Genomic DNA, 21575 nt, shown 5'->3' with positions numbered 1-21575 from the left:
TTTTGTTGTCTTGTTAATTTAGAAGCATGATTGTTTAATTTAACCACTCTTCTTTAGTACGTATCTAAAAATTATCACCGCAGAGTATGCATCTTATTAGCCATTTAAAATACCTGACACCAACAGGCGAGTAGTTTAGTTTGCATTAGTGATAAGCGCAACAATTAATCTTGTTGTGCAGTAATTGAAAACCTATTATATAAAACATACATTCTGAAGGGTTAATCCGTTGACTGGTAATGCGAACGAATATTTATCACGCATCACTTTGTTAAGTCTGAATCCGTATATCGTGGTAAAAACAAGTGCTGCTTTACATCAATCCATAAACCGACAACCCCAAGTAATTTGTGCTGATGTGGTTTGCTGGCGCACGTTCTTAACGCTGTAACAAAATTAAAGTTACAAGTGTCCACTCAACCGTGTACAATAATCAACCTGTCAGGTACTACCAGCCACTTTTGCTCTCATATAGCGGGTTGAACAAAAATACAAGAAATCGTGTCGCAGTTGTCAAAATGGTTTATTTATAGGAAAACTAATAAATGTGAGAATATTTTTCATTTGCGTAGATACGGTTGATCTGTTGAAAGTGTCCATTTGGTTGAGAATCCTGGAGTTGGAAGGTTTGTTTGGGTGGATTCGAGCGATGACGAGTCGCTGTAAAATAAATATCCACTTTACCAAAGTTTAGTTTAAACTATTTGTACGCTTTTGTGATAGTGGCGAAACTGTTAAACCTCTTCGTTTTTATCGAAGTGTGTGATTAGCGGTCAACCATCACGACCTGGGCGTGCATGGAAGCTAATTGTGCTTGGATGGACCACGTTAGATAGATCGCCTTGAAGTCTTACAAACCAAACAGCTTTTCAACATTACTACTCGTCTTTCGACAGAAGTAGTGAGCAGTTGCGTGCCTCGTACACTATTTTCCGATTATCATCGGGCCGTAACACGAGCCCAGCAAAAGCAACAGAGCATTTTGCGCGGCGTTCTCTGATCGTTGTTTTGCGAATATTTTTTCGATGAACGAAAACAAGACAATGATATAGGCGGCCAGAAAAACGTGATTACAAATCTTGTTTTGTATTTAACAAAAGAAGACGCATGGTAGTGGAGCGTGGAAGCCAGGTTTCCACCGGCGACGATTACTAATCGAAACCCAGTCGTGAACCCTGGAAATCCTACTCAACCACATAAAAAGCAGATGAAACATATGTTTCTGTGACGTCTAAAATACTCGCGCTTAAGGAGAATCAAAAATCAAAAGTTTCGAATGGGATCAAAGCTTTTAGACAGAGATTTACAAATAAATACAATCGAACGAATAGTTGAATATTATATATTAGTATTTACCAAAACATGTATAAATGTATTACATTGCAATACAGCTTTAGTAAATAAGACATTCGTTGCTTGAACATTAGAGGTCGTACATGAACCGCTGACAGATAAGCTGACGATGCGAGGAATGACCAGTTGAAGCAAGCTAACTGCTGAGAGATGTACGAGGCCGGTGCACCTGCCCAATATTTAACGAAAGCGTGAACTAAGATTGTGTGTGGGTGGGAGTTCATTGACCCGAAAGGAAATCGAGCGATGTGTACATGGCAATACGCTGTTGATATATATCTTTTACTCTTACGTCGGGTCACGTTGTGGGGCATTTTATATCGGTGTGAAACAACTCACATCCGAGTATTCAGTGAATTAGGAAGTAGGGACAATAAACCACTCTGTGATGAAGCGACCCCATCATTGGCAAGGGGATTGAAATTGGAAACCATTGCGAACAGTGAAGTGTAACAACCTGATTTGTTGCCTTTAATAAGAAAATATAGCATAAACTGCTGCCGTGCATTTTTGAAACAGGGATATTAATTATGGAGAAGCGTCTAAAACATTCTCGTTTAACACTTTGGGTATAAAGTAGAACAAGTTATTTTCGAAGTAGGATTTCAGCGAAGGTCAGAGGGCTCGTGAGAAAGGTTCGAGTTGCGAAACGTCATATGTCGAACGACTAACAAACAAAAGGCCGTATTTTCCATATCGGATGTCAGGGTAGCCTTGAACCAATGCAAAGCGCGCTGAAGTAAACACTTGTGCGGTTTTTTCGCATGTAATATAAACTGAGGTAAGCGGTGGTCCACAACAAACTGCTAGTACTATCAGCTGCCTGGTCGCCGGTTTACGATTGCGCCAATTAGTCGACTATGGCGGAGACAAAATACTTGAGAATGAATTAGCCACCGAAGCTATTTAGGGCCACGGGACCGCCTAGACGTTGAACGAACTGTACACGTACAAGGTCACGTTCCCGTGGTTTCATGACAACTTGTCAGCTTCGGGTAAGCAGAAGCATGGAGGGTGGCCTTATTTCGATCTCTTCTCATGTAATTAATACGGTGAGAGCACTAACCAAAACCAGTGATATGCAAACGCCAACAAACAACAAAATTTTTAAACAAAGTAATGTATAAACAAAAACAATACTGTGGCTCTCTACTGTCACCATGCGCCAGGCGGAAAGAAGGACAATTTAAGCCACAGTTCACGTTATATACCCAGAGCGCCACAAATGAGTTTCGTTCATTTAAAATAAAGGGTAATGATTTATTTTTATTATGTTCTGTTAGCGCAATATCCTGATGTACATTATACATCTTGCCGGGGTAAAACGACCAAACGTTTTACATTGAGTTTCTCAAACTTTATTCATACTATGCTTTTATAGTATGACTACAATCATATATGTTCTAAAGAGCACGAAAGCGAAGTTATATAGTCGTAACACGTGTAGTGCAGGTTATTGTTCCCTTTTGTACGTTGTTAAAGGTGGTTAGAACTGTTTTAACTTGTTTATTTTATTTGAATAAGTTGTGTAAATGGTGAATAAATAAATTTATCCTTGTGTGCTGGGTAAACCATGTTCGCTATAACACGAATGTTCGGTCTCATCTGCCTCGTGCTAGCTTTTGAGTTCACGTATGTACGGCGCCGTGGCTCAGTGGATTAGGCGCCTGCACCGAAAACCAAGGTGTCCCCGGTTCGATGCTCGGCAGAGGTACTAGCACTGATAGGTGTATGTGTTCTTGTGACTGATAGGTGTATGTGTCCTGTGACAAGACACTTAACGGACATTGCTTCAACCTAGCGGTCACTAATGGAGTAATGGTTGTCCAAATTATAAGCAATATCAAAAAGGTAACTCCTAAACACACGTGGATAAAAAATGATGCAAAATAACACGCGTCTGAGTGCGATGTGGTGTCGCTGCACCGGTCGCATAAAGGACTTAAATGGGCCTTCCAGGTGTTGGGGTAATGGACCAAATGTGGCCTAAATCTCAGGTCCTTGACAAGTACCTCACTTATAAAGAAGAAAAAAATACACGTATGTAACTTTGTGCCTGAGTTATATATAGCTGTCTGTATAGCTCTCAATTTAGACAACATATTAGTGACGACTGGGTTGGAGCAAGTGCTATTAAATGTCTTGCACAAGGTCACACATGCTGGATATGCACATAAAAATATTTATAGAACTTACCTTACACCAGGTGTCAAACGTGCTGAAGTATTCTCGGCTAACACAACAGGCGGTGCCATTTCTCTCCTTGCATCTCTTGTATAGTAATAGTTACCAGATAGCTTACTGTTACAACCGGGTGGAAGATTTGGTTTCGGTATTGTTCTGTTGGGCAAGAAAGTATTATTGATTAGTTAAGAGGTTAGTGTCTATCTAATATATTACTATTGTTTCTTATTTACAATTAGGTAAAAACCTAATATAATATGCAATAGCCATGCTAATACACATTTGATTATTTAATGAAAATATCCAAATCTCATACACCATTATTCTTGGCAATGCAATTGTTGTAGAGCACAAAAGTGGTCATGTATGTAACTTACTTTATCCTCGCGGGGCCGGAAAACGACAGTCGTTATATCACAGGTGTTCATACACCTCGTGCCAGCTTACGAGTTACCATGTATGTTACTTTGTGGGTGATTATTTTTTTTGGATTTTTTCTTTTTTTTTGTGTATGGCTGATAATTTGGACAACCCATTAGTGACCACTGGGTTGGAGCGAGTTGGAGCAATTGCCGTTAAGTGTCTTGCCCAAGGACACATACGCCCACAATGGCAGCAGCGACGAGCCTTGAGGTCATGTAGATTATTTTTCCCAAACAGTTGGTCTTGTTTATTTTTGCTAATTTTTTCCACATGCCCTAATTCTAGCTGTTATTCTTTAGTGTCCTGATTAAAATCAATTCATAACACATTACCAAAATTACCATATTTTTAAATTTTAAACTAAACTTTGAAGATTTAAAACCACATAGTTAGCAAGTAATTAACAATTAAATAACTGTTTGATCAGGGGCAATAAATCCAAAATGTACTTTAAACCAAAGGCTGAATTAAAAGATTGCACTTTATGAATTATTCCCAAGCAATAGTTTTATAAACCATGGTGCATACAAATGCCTTATTGGTGAGTAATTATCGATTAATTTTCTATTTGGGTAAAAGTGGTAAATGCAGAATTTACCTTAAACCCCAAATTAATCGATTGTACTCTATTTCCTACTTAGCATAGTTATATAAACTCTAGTGTAATAAAATTAAATATTTCCATATTTTATGCCACTACTTCCAGTCATCTGATCTGTCAAAACAGCGGTTATATGGTCTGGGAGTTTCAGAGTGTGAATAGGGATGCACATTACAGAATAATTAGGTATTCTAGGATATTCTAGAATACTTTAATTCGAATCTAGAATTCCGAATCTAGAATTTTGAATCTTTTTATATTTATAGGAAAAAAAAATGTTACCCACAAAAGTCAGTTTATTGACCTATTCATAGCAGCCTTGTTGGGTCATGAGCTGTAAAATGATCAAAAATTGTACTATTGGGTTGTTTTTGCGTCATGAAACGTATAGCAGGCTATGAAAAGACGTTACGAAACGTTTACTCTTGAAAGTCCCACAAACACAAAAATATTTTTTTTCAAAATTAATAAGTTTCAAAAATTGTTAATATAGTATATGAGATGACGTGTAATGACGTCAATAAAATGAATACCGAATCCCGTAATTAGATTCGAATACAAGGAATCCACTTAAGGACTGTATTAAACTATTACTATTTAAGTGGGGACGCCGCATTCAAAGCACTGCTCTTATACTTTATTATCATTAATCGTAATTAAAACATTTATTTTAGTTTAATATCATATGATAAATGACTTCTAAAAATTACATAATTACCACGTTTAAAGAATGCATTCTACGAACTGCTACACAGTGAAAAATGGCGACCGAAACCCACTTCATTGGTTATTTCTGATGGGACTTAGTCAACCGTGGGCGTAAACAGCCAAACAGGGTAATTGAATTTATCCTCAATATATTACGTGCTCACTCATTAGAGCTGTGATATCTTGTTATACAGTTATTACTATATATAACTTGAAATGTTGGTACTGTTTAGCAATTGTAATGGTAACAATGTTATAACGCATAAGCATTGCTTTAAATAATACATTTACAATTAGAACTTTATATGCTGGTGGTGTTTGTATGTCGTGATTATCAACAAAGATAAAAAATAATCTCCAAATAAATTAAATAAAAAAACCTTGGGGACATGTCTTCTTTATATCGGAGCCACATCTTATTTCTTCTCTGTGTAAAAAAAAGTTACTTCACATGAATTCGAAGCGACAATTAAATACTCACCACTCCTAAATATTTTGTCAACATTGAAATGATTGGGGTTTGTTTCGACATGCTTGCTTCCAATATACACGGTTTGGAGAAACTACAAAACTAACACCTAAAAGCACTGAGAAAAAATAGTAGAGTAATTTCATGAAAAATTAAAAGAAGTTTGTTTATATCCCTATACTCAAAGAGGGAAAAGTTTGTTTATATCCCTATACTAAAAGAGGAAAAAGGGAAAACTTGCATTCCTAAAAGAGGGGAAAAGGAAAAGAGGGAAAACAGGGAAATGCTGCTTAGTAAAAAAAATCAGATTTTTTTATATTTTATTTACTTAACTTTGATAATTAGAAAAAGGGAACAGCAGAAAATCAATACTAACCCAAGGGAAAAGATAAAAAGTAAAAAAAAGGGAAAACAGGGAAACAGTTGAAAAGAGTAACAGGGATAACAGGTGAAAGTAACAGGGAAACAGTTGAAAAAAGTGGGAAAAGATGGAAACAGCCGTAAAGAGGGAAAACAGGAAAAAAAGGGAAGACAGTTTTCCCCTCTTCCCTGTTTTCCTTTCGCCCCTCCTTTTCCCTGTTTCCCTCTTTTCTTTATTTTTCATCTTTTCCCTTGTTAGTAATAATTTTCTGCTGTTCTCTTTTTCTAATTATCAAAGTTAAGTAAATAAAATCAAATTTAAAAAATCTCGTTTTTTTACTAAGCAGCATTTCCCTGTTTTCCCTCTTTTCCTTTTCCCCTTTTTTAGAAATGCAAGTTTACCCTTTTCCCTCTTTTCTCTATTTCCCTCTTTTAGTGTCGAGTTCCCTCTTTTCCCTTTTCCCTCTTTTAGTGTTACCCCCATACTTCGTAATGCAAGTTCTTCTACTTGTAACCGCCTCAGTTGGTCTTCAAGTTTTTCTTTTACTTTATTTAACTTGTCGGCTTCTTCTTGTAATGCAGTTAATTTAGACATTCACACACTTTTTATTGTGTTCTTTAATATTAATCCGAATAAAAAATAAATAAAATAACAAAACCAAGACCAGTTCCATTATTTAACAGCAATGTTTCATTACCCACTTTTACCACATACCATTGTAACCAAGCAAAAATTGATGCTAGTGAAGATTTCTTCCCCCACCTTATCTGCTAACCACTAAACCCTAATTAACCATCCAACCATCAACCCCTAACTACAGGTCCATCAAGCGATCAAGGGTACCTAATGAAACTACACTACTGAAGGATACTTCACTAGTGCCCAAAGTAAATAGATAAACAACTGATATCTATACATCTTTGGCTGAAATTCGTGATGTTTGAACAAAATGGTTCCCACTTTAACCCTACCGGCGAGCCGGGATCATAGAAACATTAAATATTCAATTCTGCAAGTCATCATTAATTCTGACAAAATTCTTAACTCGAAATTCTTAGCGGTCTGCGACAAGGTGTGGTATGATTTCTGGTTAAGAATTTTCTTGTGTAACAGGGTGTGTCGTGCTAAATGTTAATGTATTGTTATTGGGAAAAGTTAACAGTTTTCACGTGTGACAGGGTGTGTTATTCTAAATGTTGAGAATTTTCTCGTGTGGCAGGGTGTGTCGTGCTAAATGTTAATGTTTTGTTATTGGGAAAAGTTAACAGTTTTCTCGTGTGACAGGGTGTGTCATTCTAAATGTTGAGAATTTTCTCGTGTGGCAGGGTGTGTCGTGCTAAATGTTAATGTTTTGTTATTGGGAAAAGTTAACAGTTTTCACGTGTGACAGGGTGTGTTATTCTAAATGTTGAGAATTTTCTCGTGTGGCAGGGTGTGTGGTGCTAAATGTTGAGAATTTTCTCGTGTGGCAGGGTGTGTCGTGCTAAATGTTAATGTATTGTTATTGGGAAAAGTTAACAGTTTTCACGTGTGACAGGGTGTGTTATTCTAAATGTTGAGAATTTTCTCGTGTGACAGGGTGTGTTATTCTAAATGTTGAGAATTTTCTCGTGTGGCAGGGTGTGTTATTCTAAATGTTGAGAATTTTCTCGTGTGGCAGGGTGTGTCGTGCTAAATGTTAATGTTTTGTTATTGGGAAAAGTTAAGAGTTTTCTCGTGTGACAGGGTGTGTCATTCTAAATGTTGAGAATTTTCTCGTGTGGCAGGGTGTGTCGTGCTAAATGTTAATGTTTTGTTTTTGGGGAAAGTTAAGAGTTTTCTCGTGTGACAGGGTGTGTTATTCTAAATGTTGAGAATTTTCTCGTGTGGCAGGGTGTGTCGTGCTAAATGTTAATGTTTTGTTATTGGGAAAAGTTAAAAGTTTTCTCGTGTGACAGGGTGTGTTATTCTAAATGTTGAGAATTTTCTCGTGTGGCAGGGTGTGTCGTGCTAAATGTTAAGATTTTATTATTGGGAAAAGTTAAGAATTTTCTCCGTATTTCAAAAGTGACAGAATGAGAATGTTTATGCATTACTCTCTATAACTAATTCAGATTTCTACGTTTTTCAGTTAAGAAAAAATTACATAGTAATATTAAAATTGATTTTACTGAAAGAAGGAACTGATTTTACTTTGAAGATAAGAATTCAACTAAATACTCAGTTGCTCAAAATGTAAGTTCCGATATTTTTTAGGTTTCCTTTAAAATTAATGTGAAATTTAGTTTCACAATGTCACTTCTTATTTAGGAAAGATGCAGGAGATGCTTCTTCATCTGTTTTAACTGTAAAGGATCATACTTTGGTGAAAAAAACTTCACACAACGACAAATCTGGTCAAATCTTGAAGTTTAAGACTTTCCAGGAAGCTACTGTTGCCATTCAAGATTTTGAAACAGAAACCCTCACCAAGTTTGTTTTCCTGAAAAAAAGAAAAAAATGGTAGGCAATGTTTGTAAACTGATAAATTATATATAACATATATTTTATATTTATATATATGTTGTTACGTATACATCTCAAACTTAATGTTCGTATTTTTAGATTTCGATTTCGATTCAAAACAAACATTGTTGTTTATATACCAGACAGCATGGCAAAAAAGACTTTTGCTACGTTATGGCCAAGATATTTGTCTTCTGGATGCAACTTATAAGACATCAAAGTACGCACTGCCATTGTTCTTCTTGTGCATAAAGACCAATGTCAATTATCAAGTTGTTGCATGTTTTGTGACACAAAATGAGCGTCAATCTGACATCACAGAGGCCCTTGAAATGATAAAGATCTGGACACCTGGCTGGAATCCAAAATTTTTCATGACAGACAAATGTGAAGCTGAAATAAATGCAGTGGAAGATACTTTCCAAGGTATACTAGTGTAGTACTGAATTTTAAAATTTTTAAACCTTATTTACTTACAGTTAAAATAATATCCTATATACCCAGAACTGGGATACTAGTTTATATTTATAAACCATTGTATGAAATTTATGTCTTGGAAAAAGTTGTTTAATACTTTGACTTAGTTTTCATCCTAGAAAATATCTAATAAACTAATGTTAATCAATGTTTGTTTTTTGAACTGAATAAGGTTATAATGCTGAATAAATTTTACACCAGATTGCAAAGTTCTTCTATGTGACCTCCATCGAGAACAGGCGTGGGAAAGATGGGTCAAAAAAACAGATAATGGTGTTGGAGACAGAAAAAAGGCAGTTTTATCTGGCTTACGTGCAGTAGCGAAAGCAGAAAGCGGCGGGCAGCAGAGGCTCTGGGGCAGCGGGTGGCACAGGCCCTGGAGCGACGGGTAGCAGAGGCCCTGGAGCGGCTGGCAGCAGAGGCTCTGGGGCAGCGGGTGGCAGAGGCCCTGGAGCGGCGGGCAGCATAGGCCCTGGAGCAGAGCCTACGCCTGCTGCTCGTTTTGGAGGTCCTTTATTCCACTGCAGTACAAAAACGAGATATAAGTATTTACATGAATTGAGGTACTTGACCATAAAAAAAAAATTGTTATAAAATATACATCAAATTAAGGTTTAACAATTTCTTTCCATGTCTGCAAAAATAACTTACTATATGTTTGGGAATCCATCTGAAAGAAAAATACACAATTACATTTAGTACAACAATTGCAATTTAGTTAAACACTGTAGATATAAATTATACTTACTTTTTTCCTTCCGGAATAACTCCTTTACTATAAAAGTTAAGACAGTTTAAATGTTTAACTTTAAATATTATAAGTTATAACAAAAACATCATTATCACTTACCGTTGCAAAAACTCAAATCGGCTTTTGCCGATATATCTGAAAAAATTAAATTATATATATATATATATATATAAAACTATTGCCACTAACATACAAACAAAAAAGAATTGTTTAAAACTTATACTTACTTTCTTGTTCTTTTGTGTTCTACAAAAAATAAAAATGATTAACAACAGTCCGCAATTACAAAGTAACACAATTTGGAAACCAAAGACTTACGGTTTGGGATTGCTGGTGTTGGAGTAGGGTTTGTTGGGGTAGGGTTTGTTGGGGTTGGGCTGGGGTTGTTTGAACTGCTAAAAAATGCTATGTTACTAAATCGAAAATCAAATCTATTTTCCATCTAAAATGCAGTCAATTTCTATATCAAAAAGTTGGAACGAAATCTTAACATTTAACACGACACAACCTTTCACACAAGAAAATTCTTAACTTTTCCCAATAACAAAATCTTAACATTTAGCACGACACACCCTGTCACACGAAGAAATTCTCAACATTTAGAATAACACACCCTGTCACACCTCACACGTGAAAACTCTTACATTTTCCAAAAAAAAAATCTTAACATTTAGCACGACACACCCTGCCACACGAGAAAATTCTCAACATTTAGAATAACACACCCTGTCACACGAGAAAACTCTTAACTTTTCCCAATAACAATACATTAACATTTAGCACGACACACCCTGCCACACGAGAAAATTCTCAACATTTAGAATAACACACCCTGTCACACGAGAAAACTCTTAACTTTTCCCAAAAACAAAACATTAACATTTAGCACGACACACCCTGCCACACGAGAAAATTCTCAACATTTAGAATAACACACCCTGTCACACGAGAAAACTCTTAACTTTTCCCAAAAACAAAACATTAACATTTAGCACGACACACCCTGCCACACGAGAAAATTCTCAACATTTAGAATAACACACCCTGTCACACGAGAAAACTTTTAACTTTTCCCAAAAACAAAACATTAACATTTAGCACGACACACCCTGCCACACGAGAAAATTCTCAACATTTAGAATAACACACCCTGTCACACGTGAAAACTGTTAACTTTTCCCAATAACAAAACATTAACATTTAGCACGACACACCCTGTTACACAAGAAAATTCTTAACCAGAAATCATACCACACCTTGTCGCAGACCGCTAAGAATTTCGAGTTGAGAATTTTGTCAGAATTAATGATGACTTGCAGATTTGAATATTTAATGTTTCTATGATCCCGGCTCGCCGGTAGGGTTAAAGTGGGAACCGAACAAAATAGTTTATGTAAGTAACCAACGTCTAAACTAACTTTGTAAGTACCTAACCAAGGTTACCACAGTGTATAGTACAAAGGAAGATTTTTGAAAAATCTGATGCTTCCCAGTGGGACCGCAAGCATAAAACTTGAAGACCCTCGAGTCAGGAAAGTGCTAAAAATACTGAAAAAATGTTTTTGCAAGGACAATTTAAAGTGACTCATTTCTTCAATTTTCGATTATAAAATAGTTAAATACCCGGCGTCGTGGCTAAGTGGTTAGCGTGCCTGCCTCCAACCCAGAGGTAATGGGTTCAAGGCTCATCGCTGCTACCTTTGTGGGCGTATGAATCCTAGGGTAAGAAACTTCTCGGCAATTGCCAACCCAGTGGTCACTAAGTAACATACTTAATTGGTAACTCATCGTAAGATGGCACGGGGTTGAAAAACAAAACACCCGTGTTATAATGACTGTTGTTTTATGCTTATTTTAGGCTACATTTAACATACTCAACTCAGTTCTGCTGACTTTAAATGGAAAACTCAAGTTTTAAAAGGTGTAAACGTCGTGTCTGGGACGTTTTCAACGGATGGTCGCATCAAATTTAGACCGGCTGGTCGTTATGTTTGTTTCGACTTTTAAACATGTGTGCCAATAGTTTATAAGCGGCATATTAATCACATTATAAATTAATGCCATCTGGAAGACTCCCCTAACTGTTATATATATTTATTTGGTAAATAATATAGTAGACTTGGGCTATAGGGTTGGGACACTTATAATTTTCTTTTCACGGGGTAAGTTGGGCCCGTTTGTAAAGATGAAAACAATGATGCATATTATTCTTCAACAGTATTCTTATAGGATCCAACAAGATGTGTTAAGGTGACAGTTAAAGTTCCAACAATACCTATTTTTAAACAATAATATACGCTGTAGGGTTAGGCAACATATAGCAGTGAACCAGGACAAAGAATGTTTAAACTTTATTTCCAAAGCGTACAATATTATTTCGTGGTATTTACGTGTATTCTTAATAATAATTTAATTAATTAATCAATATTAACCGTAATTTAAACATGTCTCATCTTCCCCTGCCTGTTTGCAAGTCGCTAAATAACTCCCCAAATTGTTAACCTGTTTTTTGAAGTACGGTGAATTAATAACAGTATGATGGTACAAATTCATGATATCACCGAAAAAGTCCTGTATATATTTAGATTTCAGAAACGTTGGGAATTGTGTCTCATCTTACCCCATTCAACTATCACGTTTCTGCGCGTGTCAACAAATGTAAGAGTTTACAAATCGTATAGTCGGATTGTTACATGAATAGGTAAAAAATAATGTATGAGGGCGCATGCTGGATACGCAGCTTTTGACCACGTGCACCGCAACGTGCTGTGTGTTACAAACATTGGTGCCAGCAAGAATAAAAAAGAATGAAAAAGGAATACGTGCATATGGATTTTCCTTACAACTGAGCAATTATATTTCGATAGTTTACCCGATCGTGTTAATTCCATAATCATATATAAGACAAACAATCCGATGCTGTATATAAACCAACAGCAATAAGCTCGTGGTAAAATTAGAAAATGTGCAATATGGGGTAAAATTTACTTATGAGAAATCATTACTAATGTGCAAATTCAGAACAAAAGCTACACTACAAATCTTGACGGAACTTAAGGACCAAACCAGTTTCGGTTTGGGTCATCGTAAAAACTCATCATCTTTTTTTTCTATTTTAACATTACATTTACGATCACAATGTAAGGTATCAGCTTCATTGCTACATTTTTCATTTGCTTCAGATGGTGTCGTCTGCAAAATTCGTCCTAATTCTTCAATATAACTCAAAGCCATTTGCAAAGTTTCATACTTTGAAAGTTTCCTAAGACATAAAATATTATTGAAAAAAACATAAATGTTTACGATGATGAAATTTTCCAACTCTTCAGGCGCTACCATACCTTCTGCGGCTGATGGACGGAACAACCTTCCTTAGGGAATCGAACGCTTTATTCAAGCCTTCCATTCTTCGCCGTTCCCTTGCATTGGCTGCTTGTCTCCGTTTCCTTGATATACATATCGAAGATGGCCTTTCCTCAAAATCCTGTTTGTACATATTATAGATGGTTTAAAAATATTGTAACCTTTTGTGAGTAAAAGGTATATGCGTGTTTTCTACCGCAAACATTAGTGAATGTATATACCGGAATTGCTATAACGACATAATATAATGTGGTAATTATCTTACAGTGCTGTCAAAAACCGACACCAATTAACAATAATTGTTGACAATAACCCTTGGATTGCAGACGCGCGTGCCAGGCGCAACAGAAAAGAAACAATTTCGCTTTAGGACATTATCGGGTCTGGGCGTGTGCCCACTGAATAACAAATGAGATTCAGAAAATTTAAAGACAATGCCCAGCACGAGGATTTAGTGATTAGCAAGGAGTAAACTACATAACAATAGTTTATCGAATTAGCGGATAAACAATTATCAGTCGATAAAGCGTAATTGTTGCGATAACGCAGCATGCAAACTTACCTCGTAATATATAAGAGAATATTCTCCTTTGTGGATCAGTTGGCTGGACAATGTTTGTCTTACTTCTGGTTGAGGGGGATTATGAAATCTCCAGGTAAATTCCGGAGAAAGCAATGCGTGGTTTGGAGTACACGGGTATTCAACGTCAACGGGAAAAACTTGCGCCACTTGGTTGTCTGTTGGCTCATTGTCTTGTTGTCTGTCAGCAAAGTTATTGCCAACATTTTCATCAATATCCAGTTGATTAGGTGGTGACGAAGTTGGCCACTGTTCTGCTGGAATTGCACTTGGCGATTTCGACGTAACTTCACGGCGTTGCAACAAGGTCATGACAGAAGACAGCGGAGGAACAGCTCCGATTAAAGCACATTCCGACTCATTGGAGCACAAGCTATCTTCTTCAACGTTGTTCTTGTTGTTGTTATTGTTGTTGTTGTTGTTGCAGTTTACATTGGTTGCCATTTGTCGAAAGTTTGGCACTTTATTATCGTTGTTGAGCCACAAAACATCCTCAAGTGCGAGTACTTCAAAAACCATCCTTAGTTTTTTTATAAACTGTTAATAAATATTTTTGTATTGAGGAACCAACCTAAAAAGTATATACGATTCATAAATATAATAAATACAGTCTTTGGTTTTATTTTAAAACTATATTATTAGCGTACATTTCGTATTCCTATTCTTGTAAACGTAGAACGATTCTGATCTGTAAAATACACGGCTTTGCTGCATATATCACGTAGTGACGAAATTTAAACAACAGCAGTTGCCCGCCTTTTTAACAGACACTCGGCGAAAAAAAGGAAGATGCGTTTCAATATTTAATGAGTTTCGTCAACACGATAATTGCTCTTGCAATTCTTTTGTTTCAGTAAAGAATAAAGGTTATACTACAGAAGGTTTTAACCCGATTATATATGATTTTATTAAAAGGTGCATTTCAGACTGCAAACTAAACTATAATGTCTACGGCATATATAGAAAAATCTACTGGGTTAAATTAAAACCGCTGGAAGCAAGACTAAAATTTCAGTTTAAATGACGATAGGTCTGTGTAAAAGTCCCATGTATCAGTCGCTTTAAACGGAATTTGCATGAATTATTTAATGGCATCCATGAAAAATATATCACAAGAAAAATGCTTCTTCTTAAATATTTATTTACCCTTTAAATTTCAGACCGTTAAATTTTATGAATGGATCTTTACCATTTAAAAAGCTACCCACTCGTTCAACTATGCAGTTTAACCATAGTATACTTAAGTCACTTCAGTATACTATGGCTTAACCGAGTTGATGTTGCTGTAACGAAGTATCAAATAGGCAACGGTCCGGGCGCGATGTTACACATTTTTGATATTTAGGTTTTCGATTTAAAGCCAGTAGAAATGAATTGAGTATGTTATATGAGACTATTGCCTAAATAATTGAATGAATGTAACTTACTTTATCCAATAGCGTGGCCGGAAAACGACAGTCGTTAAACACAGGTGTTATATTTCATATACCTCGTGCCAGCTTACGAGTTACCATGTATGTTACTTTGTGGGTGATTATTATTTTGGGATTTTTTTTCATTTTTGTGTAGCTGATAATTTAGCCACTTTTAATACCTTGCTTGGTGCAGTTACAACAAAGACAAAAAAAATAAAAAAAAACAACTAAATTACCATGTGTGATGCACTGTATATATAGTAGGGTGGGGAAAGATGGGACACTTTTACATTCTACTTTCTCGTCCGATTTGATAGGAAACAAAAACACTTAAAGAGTTATAAAACTGCATTCTCATCACGGCTTCCATAGACCGTTGTTAAATGTTTGTAACGCAATCAGAATATTTCGATATTATGTGCTAAAGGTGTCCCATCATCCCCCACCCTACCATATCATTTTTTGTTTGTTTTATAAGTTACGTAAAATAAACTACATAAAATAAAAATCTGGTAAAAAAAGTGATTGACAATCAAAACTTTTTAGAAAGTTAATAATGCATTTTTATATATAGTGAAGTGGAAGAAGATGGGACACCCTCTCATTCTATTTTCACGTCCCATTTGTTATAGTAAACAACAAAAAGCATTCAAAGAATTATGAAACTGTATCCTAACGACTCCCATAGACCGTTGCCAATTGCTTAATACACGGTCAGAATATTTGGAAATTATTTACTAAAGGTGTCCCGTCTTTCCCCACTCTAAAATTAATATATATATATATAAATATAGTCTTATGGTAGGGTGGGGAAGATAGGAATTTAACATTTTTTTCAGTAGATAAATAATAATAATAAGATGTCCGTTTTTAATACATGTCCTTGTTGAATCACATATTATATAAAAACTGCCGGAATTTTGTAGGAATTTTGTGTTGCGAGTTTTAATCACGAATCAAGTTGTAGGAGCTAGGGTTTAGCTCGAACGCGGCTGCAGTTTTAGCCGTACAAGGAATAAGCGACCAATGTCTATAACTTAATTAATGCTCTCCACTTGATGAATATATACAGATGTATTGACGATAACGCAAATCATAAACGATAGCCAGATTCCAACAAAAATAACAGCCACAGCAACCAGTTGAAGCCAAAGAGATCCACAGAGAGAGAGACAGAGGGATTAAAAAACAGTTATGTTCAGTCGCTAACAAATAGAACATTGTTAATAGCTGAACACATAATAACTAAATCTTAAACAGTTACGTTAAATTGCGATGCCAACAGAACCATGCAAGAACCTATACTGAAACGCAGACTAGAGAGACGGCGTTCGCATAACGAAGACAGGAGAAAGGCAATAAATAAGCCAGTCAGACGGTGGCGCTAGACAGTCAGTATGAATGAATGAATGAATGAATGAAACTTACTTTATCCTCGCGTGGCCGGAAAACGACAGTCGTTAAAACACGGGTGTGCACCTCGCGCCAGCTTACGAGTTACCAAGTATGTTACTTTGTGGGTGATATTTTTTTTTGGATTTTTTTCATTTTTATGTATGGCTGATAATTTGGACAACCCATTAGTGACCACTGGGTTGGAGCAATTGCCGTTAAGTGTCTTGCCTAAGGACACATACGCCCACAATGGTAGCAGCGACGAGCCTTGAACCAATTACCTAATGGTTACAGGCAGGCGCGCTAACCACTACGCCACGGCGCCGGACAAAAATAGTAATTGTTGGAGTTAACACAAGTATCGTAGTTAAAGAATAAAATTAGGATGAAATATTTCGCACAGTTTGATCTTGTCCCATAAAGTAGTTTTGGTATTGTTACTAAAACTTATATATGTATATAGGTGAAAAAAGTCTGTTTTATCTCAAACGTTTCGTTTTATCTTCAACGTTTCAAACATAATACTTAAATTAGAAATAATTAAAAGCTACGTCACGTGTTAATAACATACTCTTTTGGGGTTTATAATGATCATTTCGTTTGTCCCCGTACATTACTGTAGAAGTAGCGACATCTAGTTACACATTTATTTAACAGGGTAGTGGGCAGGAATTGTTCGGTTCCCACTTTAACCCAGTACGCCAAATCCGGTACAAGTCATTTCGCCACTTATTTTAATTGTCGCTCGCATGCCTTCTGCAAAAATGTGTTGCAGAAAGTTTAGAATACGTTCGTATTACAGGAGGAGTTGGTTTTTACAATAAGTAACATTTTACTTGTGTGAGGTTATGTGTTGTGCAAAAATTAACATTTTACTTGTGTGAAGGTACGTGTTGTGCAAAAATTAACATTTTACTTGTGTGAGGTTATGTGTTGTGCAAAAATTAACATTTTACTTGTGTGGGGGTATGTGTTGTGCAAAAATTAACATTTTACTTGTGTGGGGTTATGTGTTGTGAAAAATTAAAATTTTACTGGTGTGGGGTTATGTGTTGTGCAAAAATTAACATTTTACTTGTGTGGGGTTATGTGTTGTGCAAAAATTAACATTTTACTTGTGTGGGGTTATGTGTTGTGCAGAAATTAACATTTTACTTGTGTGGGGTTATGTGTTGTGCAAAAATTAACATTTTACTTGTGTAGGGTTATGCGTTGTGCAAAAATTAACATTTTACTTGTGTGGGGTTATGTGTTGTGCAAAAATTAACATTTTACTTGTGTGGGGTTATGCGTTGTGCAAAATTAACATTTTACTTGTGTGGGGTTATGTGTTGTGCAAAAATTAACATTTTACTTGTGTGGGGTTATGTGTTGTGCAAAAATTAACATTTTACTTGTGTGGGGTTATGTGTTGTGCAAAAATTAACATTTTACTTGTGTGGGGTTATGTGTTGTGCAAAAATTAACATTTTACTTGTGTGGGGTTATGTGTTGTGCAAAAATTAACATTTTACTTGTGTGGGGTTATGTGTTGTGCAGAAATTAACATTTTACTTGTGTGGGGTTATGTGTTGTGCAAAAATTAACATTTTACTTGTGTAGGGTTATGCGTTGTGCAAAAATTAACATTTTGCTTGTGTGGGGTTATGTGTTGTGCAAAAATTAACATTTTACTTGTGTGGGGTTATGTGTTGTGCAAAAATTAACATTTTACTTGTGTGGGGTTATGTGTTGTGCAAAAATTAACATTTTACTTGTGTGGGGTTATGTGTTGTGCAAAAATTAACATTTTACTTGTGTGAAGGTACGTGTTGTGCAAAAATTAACATTTTACTTGTGTGAGGTTATGTGTTGTGCAAAAATTAACATTTTACTTGTGTGGGGGTATGTGTTGTGCAAAAATTAACATTTTACTTGTGTGGGGTTATGTGTTGTGAAAAATTAAAATTTTACTGGTGTGGGGTTATGTGTTGTGCAAAAATTAACATTTTACTTGTGTGGGGTTATGTGTTGTGCAAAAATTAACATTTTACTTGTGTGGGGTTATGTGTTGTGCAGAAATTAACATTTTACTTGTGTGGGGTTATGTGTTGTGCAAAAATTAACATTTTACTTGTGTGGGGTTATGTGTTGTGCAAAAATTAACATTTTACTTGTGTGGGGTTATGTGTTGTGCAAAAATTAACATTTTACTTGTGTGGGGTTATGTGTTGTGCAAAAATTAACATTTTACTTGTGTGGGGTTATGTGTTGTGCAGAAATTAACATTTTACTTGTGTGGGGTTATGTGTTGTGCAAAAATTAACATTTTACTTGTGTAGGGTTATGCGTTGTGCAAAAATTAACATTTTGCTTGTGTGGGGTTATGTGTTGTGCAAAAATTAACATTTTACTTGTGTGGGGTTATGTGTTGTGCAAAAATTAACATTTTACTTGTGTGGGGTTATGTGTTGTGCAAAAATTAACATTTTACTTGTGTGGGGTTATGTGTTGTGCAAAAATTAACATTTTACTTGTGTGAAGGTACGTGTTGTGCAAAAATTAACATTTTACTTGTGTGAGGTTATGTGTTGTGCAAAAATTAACATTTTACTTGTGTGGGGGTATGTGTTGTGCAAAAATTAACATTTTACTTGTGTGGGGTTATGTGTTGTGAAAAATTAAAATTTTACTGGTGTGGGGTTATGTGTTGTGCAAAAATTAACATTTTACTTGTGTGGGGTTATGTGTTGTGCAAAAATTAACATTTTACTTGTGTGGGGTTATGTGTTGTGCAGAAATTAACATTTTACTTGTGTGGGGTTATGTGTTGTGCAAAAATTAACATTTTACTTGTGTAGGGTTATGCGTTGTGCAAAAATTAACATTTTACTTGTGTGGGGTTATGTGTTGTGCAAAAATTAACATTTTACTTGTGTGGGGTTATGTGTTGTGCAAAAATTAACATTTTACTTGTGTAGGGTTATGCGTTGTGCAAAAATTAACATTTTACTTGTGTGGGGTTATGTGTTGTGCAAAAATTAACATTTTACTTGTGTGGGGTTATGCGTTGTGCAAAAATTAACATTTTACTTGTGTGGGGTTATGTGTTGTGAAAAAATTAACATTTTACTTGTGTGGGGTTATGTGTTGTGCAAAAATTAACATTTTACTTGTGTGGGGTTATGTGTTGTGCAAAAATTAACATTTTACTTGTGTGGGGTTATGTGTTGTGCAAAAATTAACATTTTACTTGTGTGAAGGTACGTGTTGTGCAAAAATTAACATTTTACTTGTGTGAGGTTATGTGTTGTGCAAAAATTAACATTTTACTTGTGTGGGGGTATGTGTTGTGCAAAAATTAACATTTTACTTGTGTGGGGTTATGTGTTGTGAAAAATTAAAATTTTACTGGTGTGGGGTTATGTGTTGTGCAAAAATTAACATTTTACTTGTGTGGGGTTATGTGTTGTGCAAAAATTAACATTTTACTTGTGTGGGGTTATGTGTTGTGCAGAAATTAACATTTTACTTGTGTGGGGTTATGTGTTGTGCAAAAATTAACATTTTACTTGTGTAGGGTTATGCGTTGTGCAAAAATTAACATTTTACTTGTGTGGGGTTATGTGTTGTGCAAAAATTAACATTTTACTTGTGTGGGGTTATGTGTTGTGCAAAAATTAACATTTTACTTGTGTAGGGTTATGCGTTGTGCAAAAATTAACATTTTACTTGTGTGGGGTTATGTGTTGTGCAAAAATTAACATTTTACTTGTGTGGGGTTATGCGTTGTGCAAAAATTAACATTTTACTTGTGTGGGGTTATGTGTTGTGAAAAAATTAACATTTTACTTGTGTGGGGTTATGTGTTGTGCAAAAATTAACATTTTACTTGTGTGGGGTTGTGTGTTGTGCAAAAATTAACATTTTACTTGTGTGGGGTTATGTGTTGTGCAAAAATTAACATTTTACTTGTGTGGGGTTATGTGTTGTGCAAAAATTAACATTTTACTTGTGTAGGGTTATGCGTTGTGCAAAAATTAACATTTTACTTGTGTGGGGTTATGTGTTGTGCAAAAATTAACATTTTACTTGTGTGGGGTTATGCGTTGTGCAAAAATTAACATTTTACTTGTGTGGGGTTATGTGTTGTGAAAAAATTAACATTTTACTTGTGTGGGGTTATGTGTTGTGCAAAAATTAACATTTTACTTGTGTGGGGTTGTGTGTTGTGAAAAATTAACATTTTACTTGTGTGGGGTTATGTGTTGTGCAAAAATTAACATTTTACTTGTGTGGGGTTATGTGTTGTGCAAAAATTAACATTTTACTTGTGTGGGGTTATGTGTTGTGCAGAAATTAACATTTTACTTGTGTGGGGTTATGTGTTGTGCAAAAATTAACATTTTACTTGTGTAGGGTTATGCGTTGTGCAAAAATTAACATTTTGCTTGTGTGGGGTTATGTGTTGTGCAAAAATTAACATTTTACTTGTGTGGGGATAATTTATGCATGGCGGATAATTTGGACAACCCATTAGTGGCCACTGGGTTGGAGCAATAACGGCTAAGTAACTTGCCCAATGACACATACGCTAACAATGGTAGCAGCGACGAGCCTTGAACCCATTACCTCTCAATTACCCATGTGGGCATTTATTTCTCTTTAACAGATATACAAACGAAAACACTCTGGCTTCGGGTTCATACAGGCTGTACAAAGATATGACCCCATCATATCTACACAATCGGCCGCAACATGTTGTTCATCATTGCATGAAAAGATTAAGCAACGCTTCGGCAATATCCTCTAATGATATTGTTCGTGTTGACACATCTTCATTTACTGTGCGGAGCAGTTGTGGTATACTAATGTATGATGTTTATTTGGGAAATGAGTCTGACTTTCCCAAGTGTACTTGCCCAGATTTTAAATATTATTTTCTCCCTTGCAAACACATGTTTGCTATATTCAGTAAGTATAATGATGTTTCATGGGCATCCTTACCAACATGGTATACAGATTCTGTATA

General features: G+C 35.7%; 3 protein-coding genes and 1 long non-coding RNA gene across 10 annotated transcripts; 1 reads left to right on the top strand and 3 right to left on the bottom strand.

Moving 5' to 3' along the window:
* Positions 1–504: 504 nt before the first annotated feature.
* LOC149732080 (NADH dehydrogenase [ubiquinone] 1 alpha subcomplex subunit 7-like) lies at positions 505–7028 on the bottom strand. Of its 2 annotated transcripts, none has more exons than XM_089882807.1 (5): positions 6585–6883; positions 5751–5856; positions 5650–5696; positions 3550–3693; positions 505–660 (listed from the first exon to the last, which is right to left on the bottom strand). In XM_089882807.1, exons 2-5 carry the CDS (start codon positions 5799–5801, stop codon positions 561–563), a joined length of 342 nt encoding a protein of 113 aa, XP_089738933.1. In that variant the 5' UTR covers positions 5802–5856; positions 6585–6883; the 3' UTR covers positions 505–560. The 2 variants fall into 2 exon arrangements, with proteins under 2 accessions (XP_089738933.1, XP_089738932.1); XM_089882806.1 differs by lacking the exon at positions 505–660 and adding an exon at positions 1324–1522 and having other exon boundaries at positions 6585–7028.
* A 1215-nt stretch (positions 7029–8243) lies between these two features.
* LOC149732078 (uncharacterized) lies at positions 8244–11275 on the bottom strand. Of its 6 annotated transcripts, none has more exons than XR_016385533.1 (8): positions 10130–11270; positions 10039–10057; positions 9911–9946; positions 9809–9835; positions 9712–9730; positions 9373–9581; positions 8812–8938; positions 8244–8560 (listed from the first exon to the last, which is right to left on the bottom strand). XR_016385533.1 is itself a non-coding variant. In XM_089882797.1 (8 exons), exons 1-8 carry the CDS (start codon positions 10251–10253, stop codon positions 8521–8523), a joined length of 639 nt encoding a protein of 212 aa, XP_089738923.1. In that variant the 5' UTR covers positions 10254–11248; the 3' UTR covers positions 8244–8520. The 6 variants fall into 6 exon arrangements, 5 of the variants coding, with proteins under 5 accessions (XP_089738923.1, XP_089738928.1, XP_089738924.1 ...); XM_089882797.1 differs by having other exon boundaries at positions 8812–8976; positions 10130–11248; XM_089882802.1 differs by lacking the exon at positions 8812–8938 and having other exon boundaries at positions 10130–11271.
* Positions 8439–8937, top strand: LOC149732079 (uncharacterized). Its single transcript, XR_016385537.1, has 2 exons — positions 8439–8580; positions 8683–8937. It is a non-coding gene; the product is annotated as an uncharacterized LOC149732079 (long non-coding RNA).
* Positions 11276–12149: 874 nt separating the features above from the next.
* On the bottom strand, positions 12150–14594 carry LOC149732077 (uncharacterized). Its single transcript, XM_089882790.1, has 3 exons — positions 13737–14594; positions 13153–13295; positions 12150–13073 (listed from the first exon to the last, which is right to left on the bottom strand). The coding sequence occupies exons 1-3, from the start codon at positions 14271–14273 to the stop codon at positions 12893–12895; spliced, it is 861 nt and encodes a 286-aa protein (XP_089738916.1). The 5' UTR covers positions 14274–14594; the 3' UTR covers positions 12150–12892.
* Positions 14595–21575: the final 6981 nt, after the last annotated feature.

The sequence above is a fragment of the Ciona robusta genome, chromosome 8 (genome assembly GCF_009617815.1).
Source record: "Ciona robusta chromosome 8, ASM961781v2".
Taxonomy (NCBI): Eukaryota; Metazoa; Chordata; class Ascidiacea; order Phlebobranchia; family Cionidae; genus Ciona; species Ciona robusta.
This window is presented reverse-complemented; position numbering and strand designations above follow the sequence as displayed.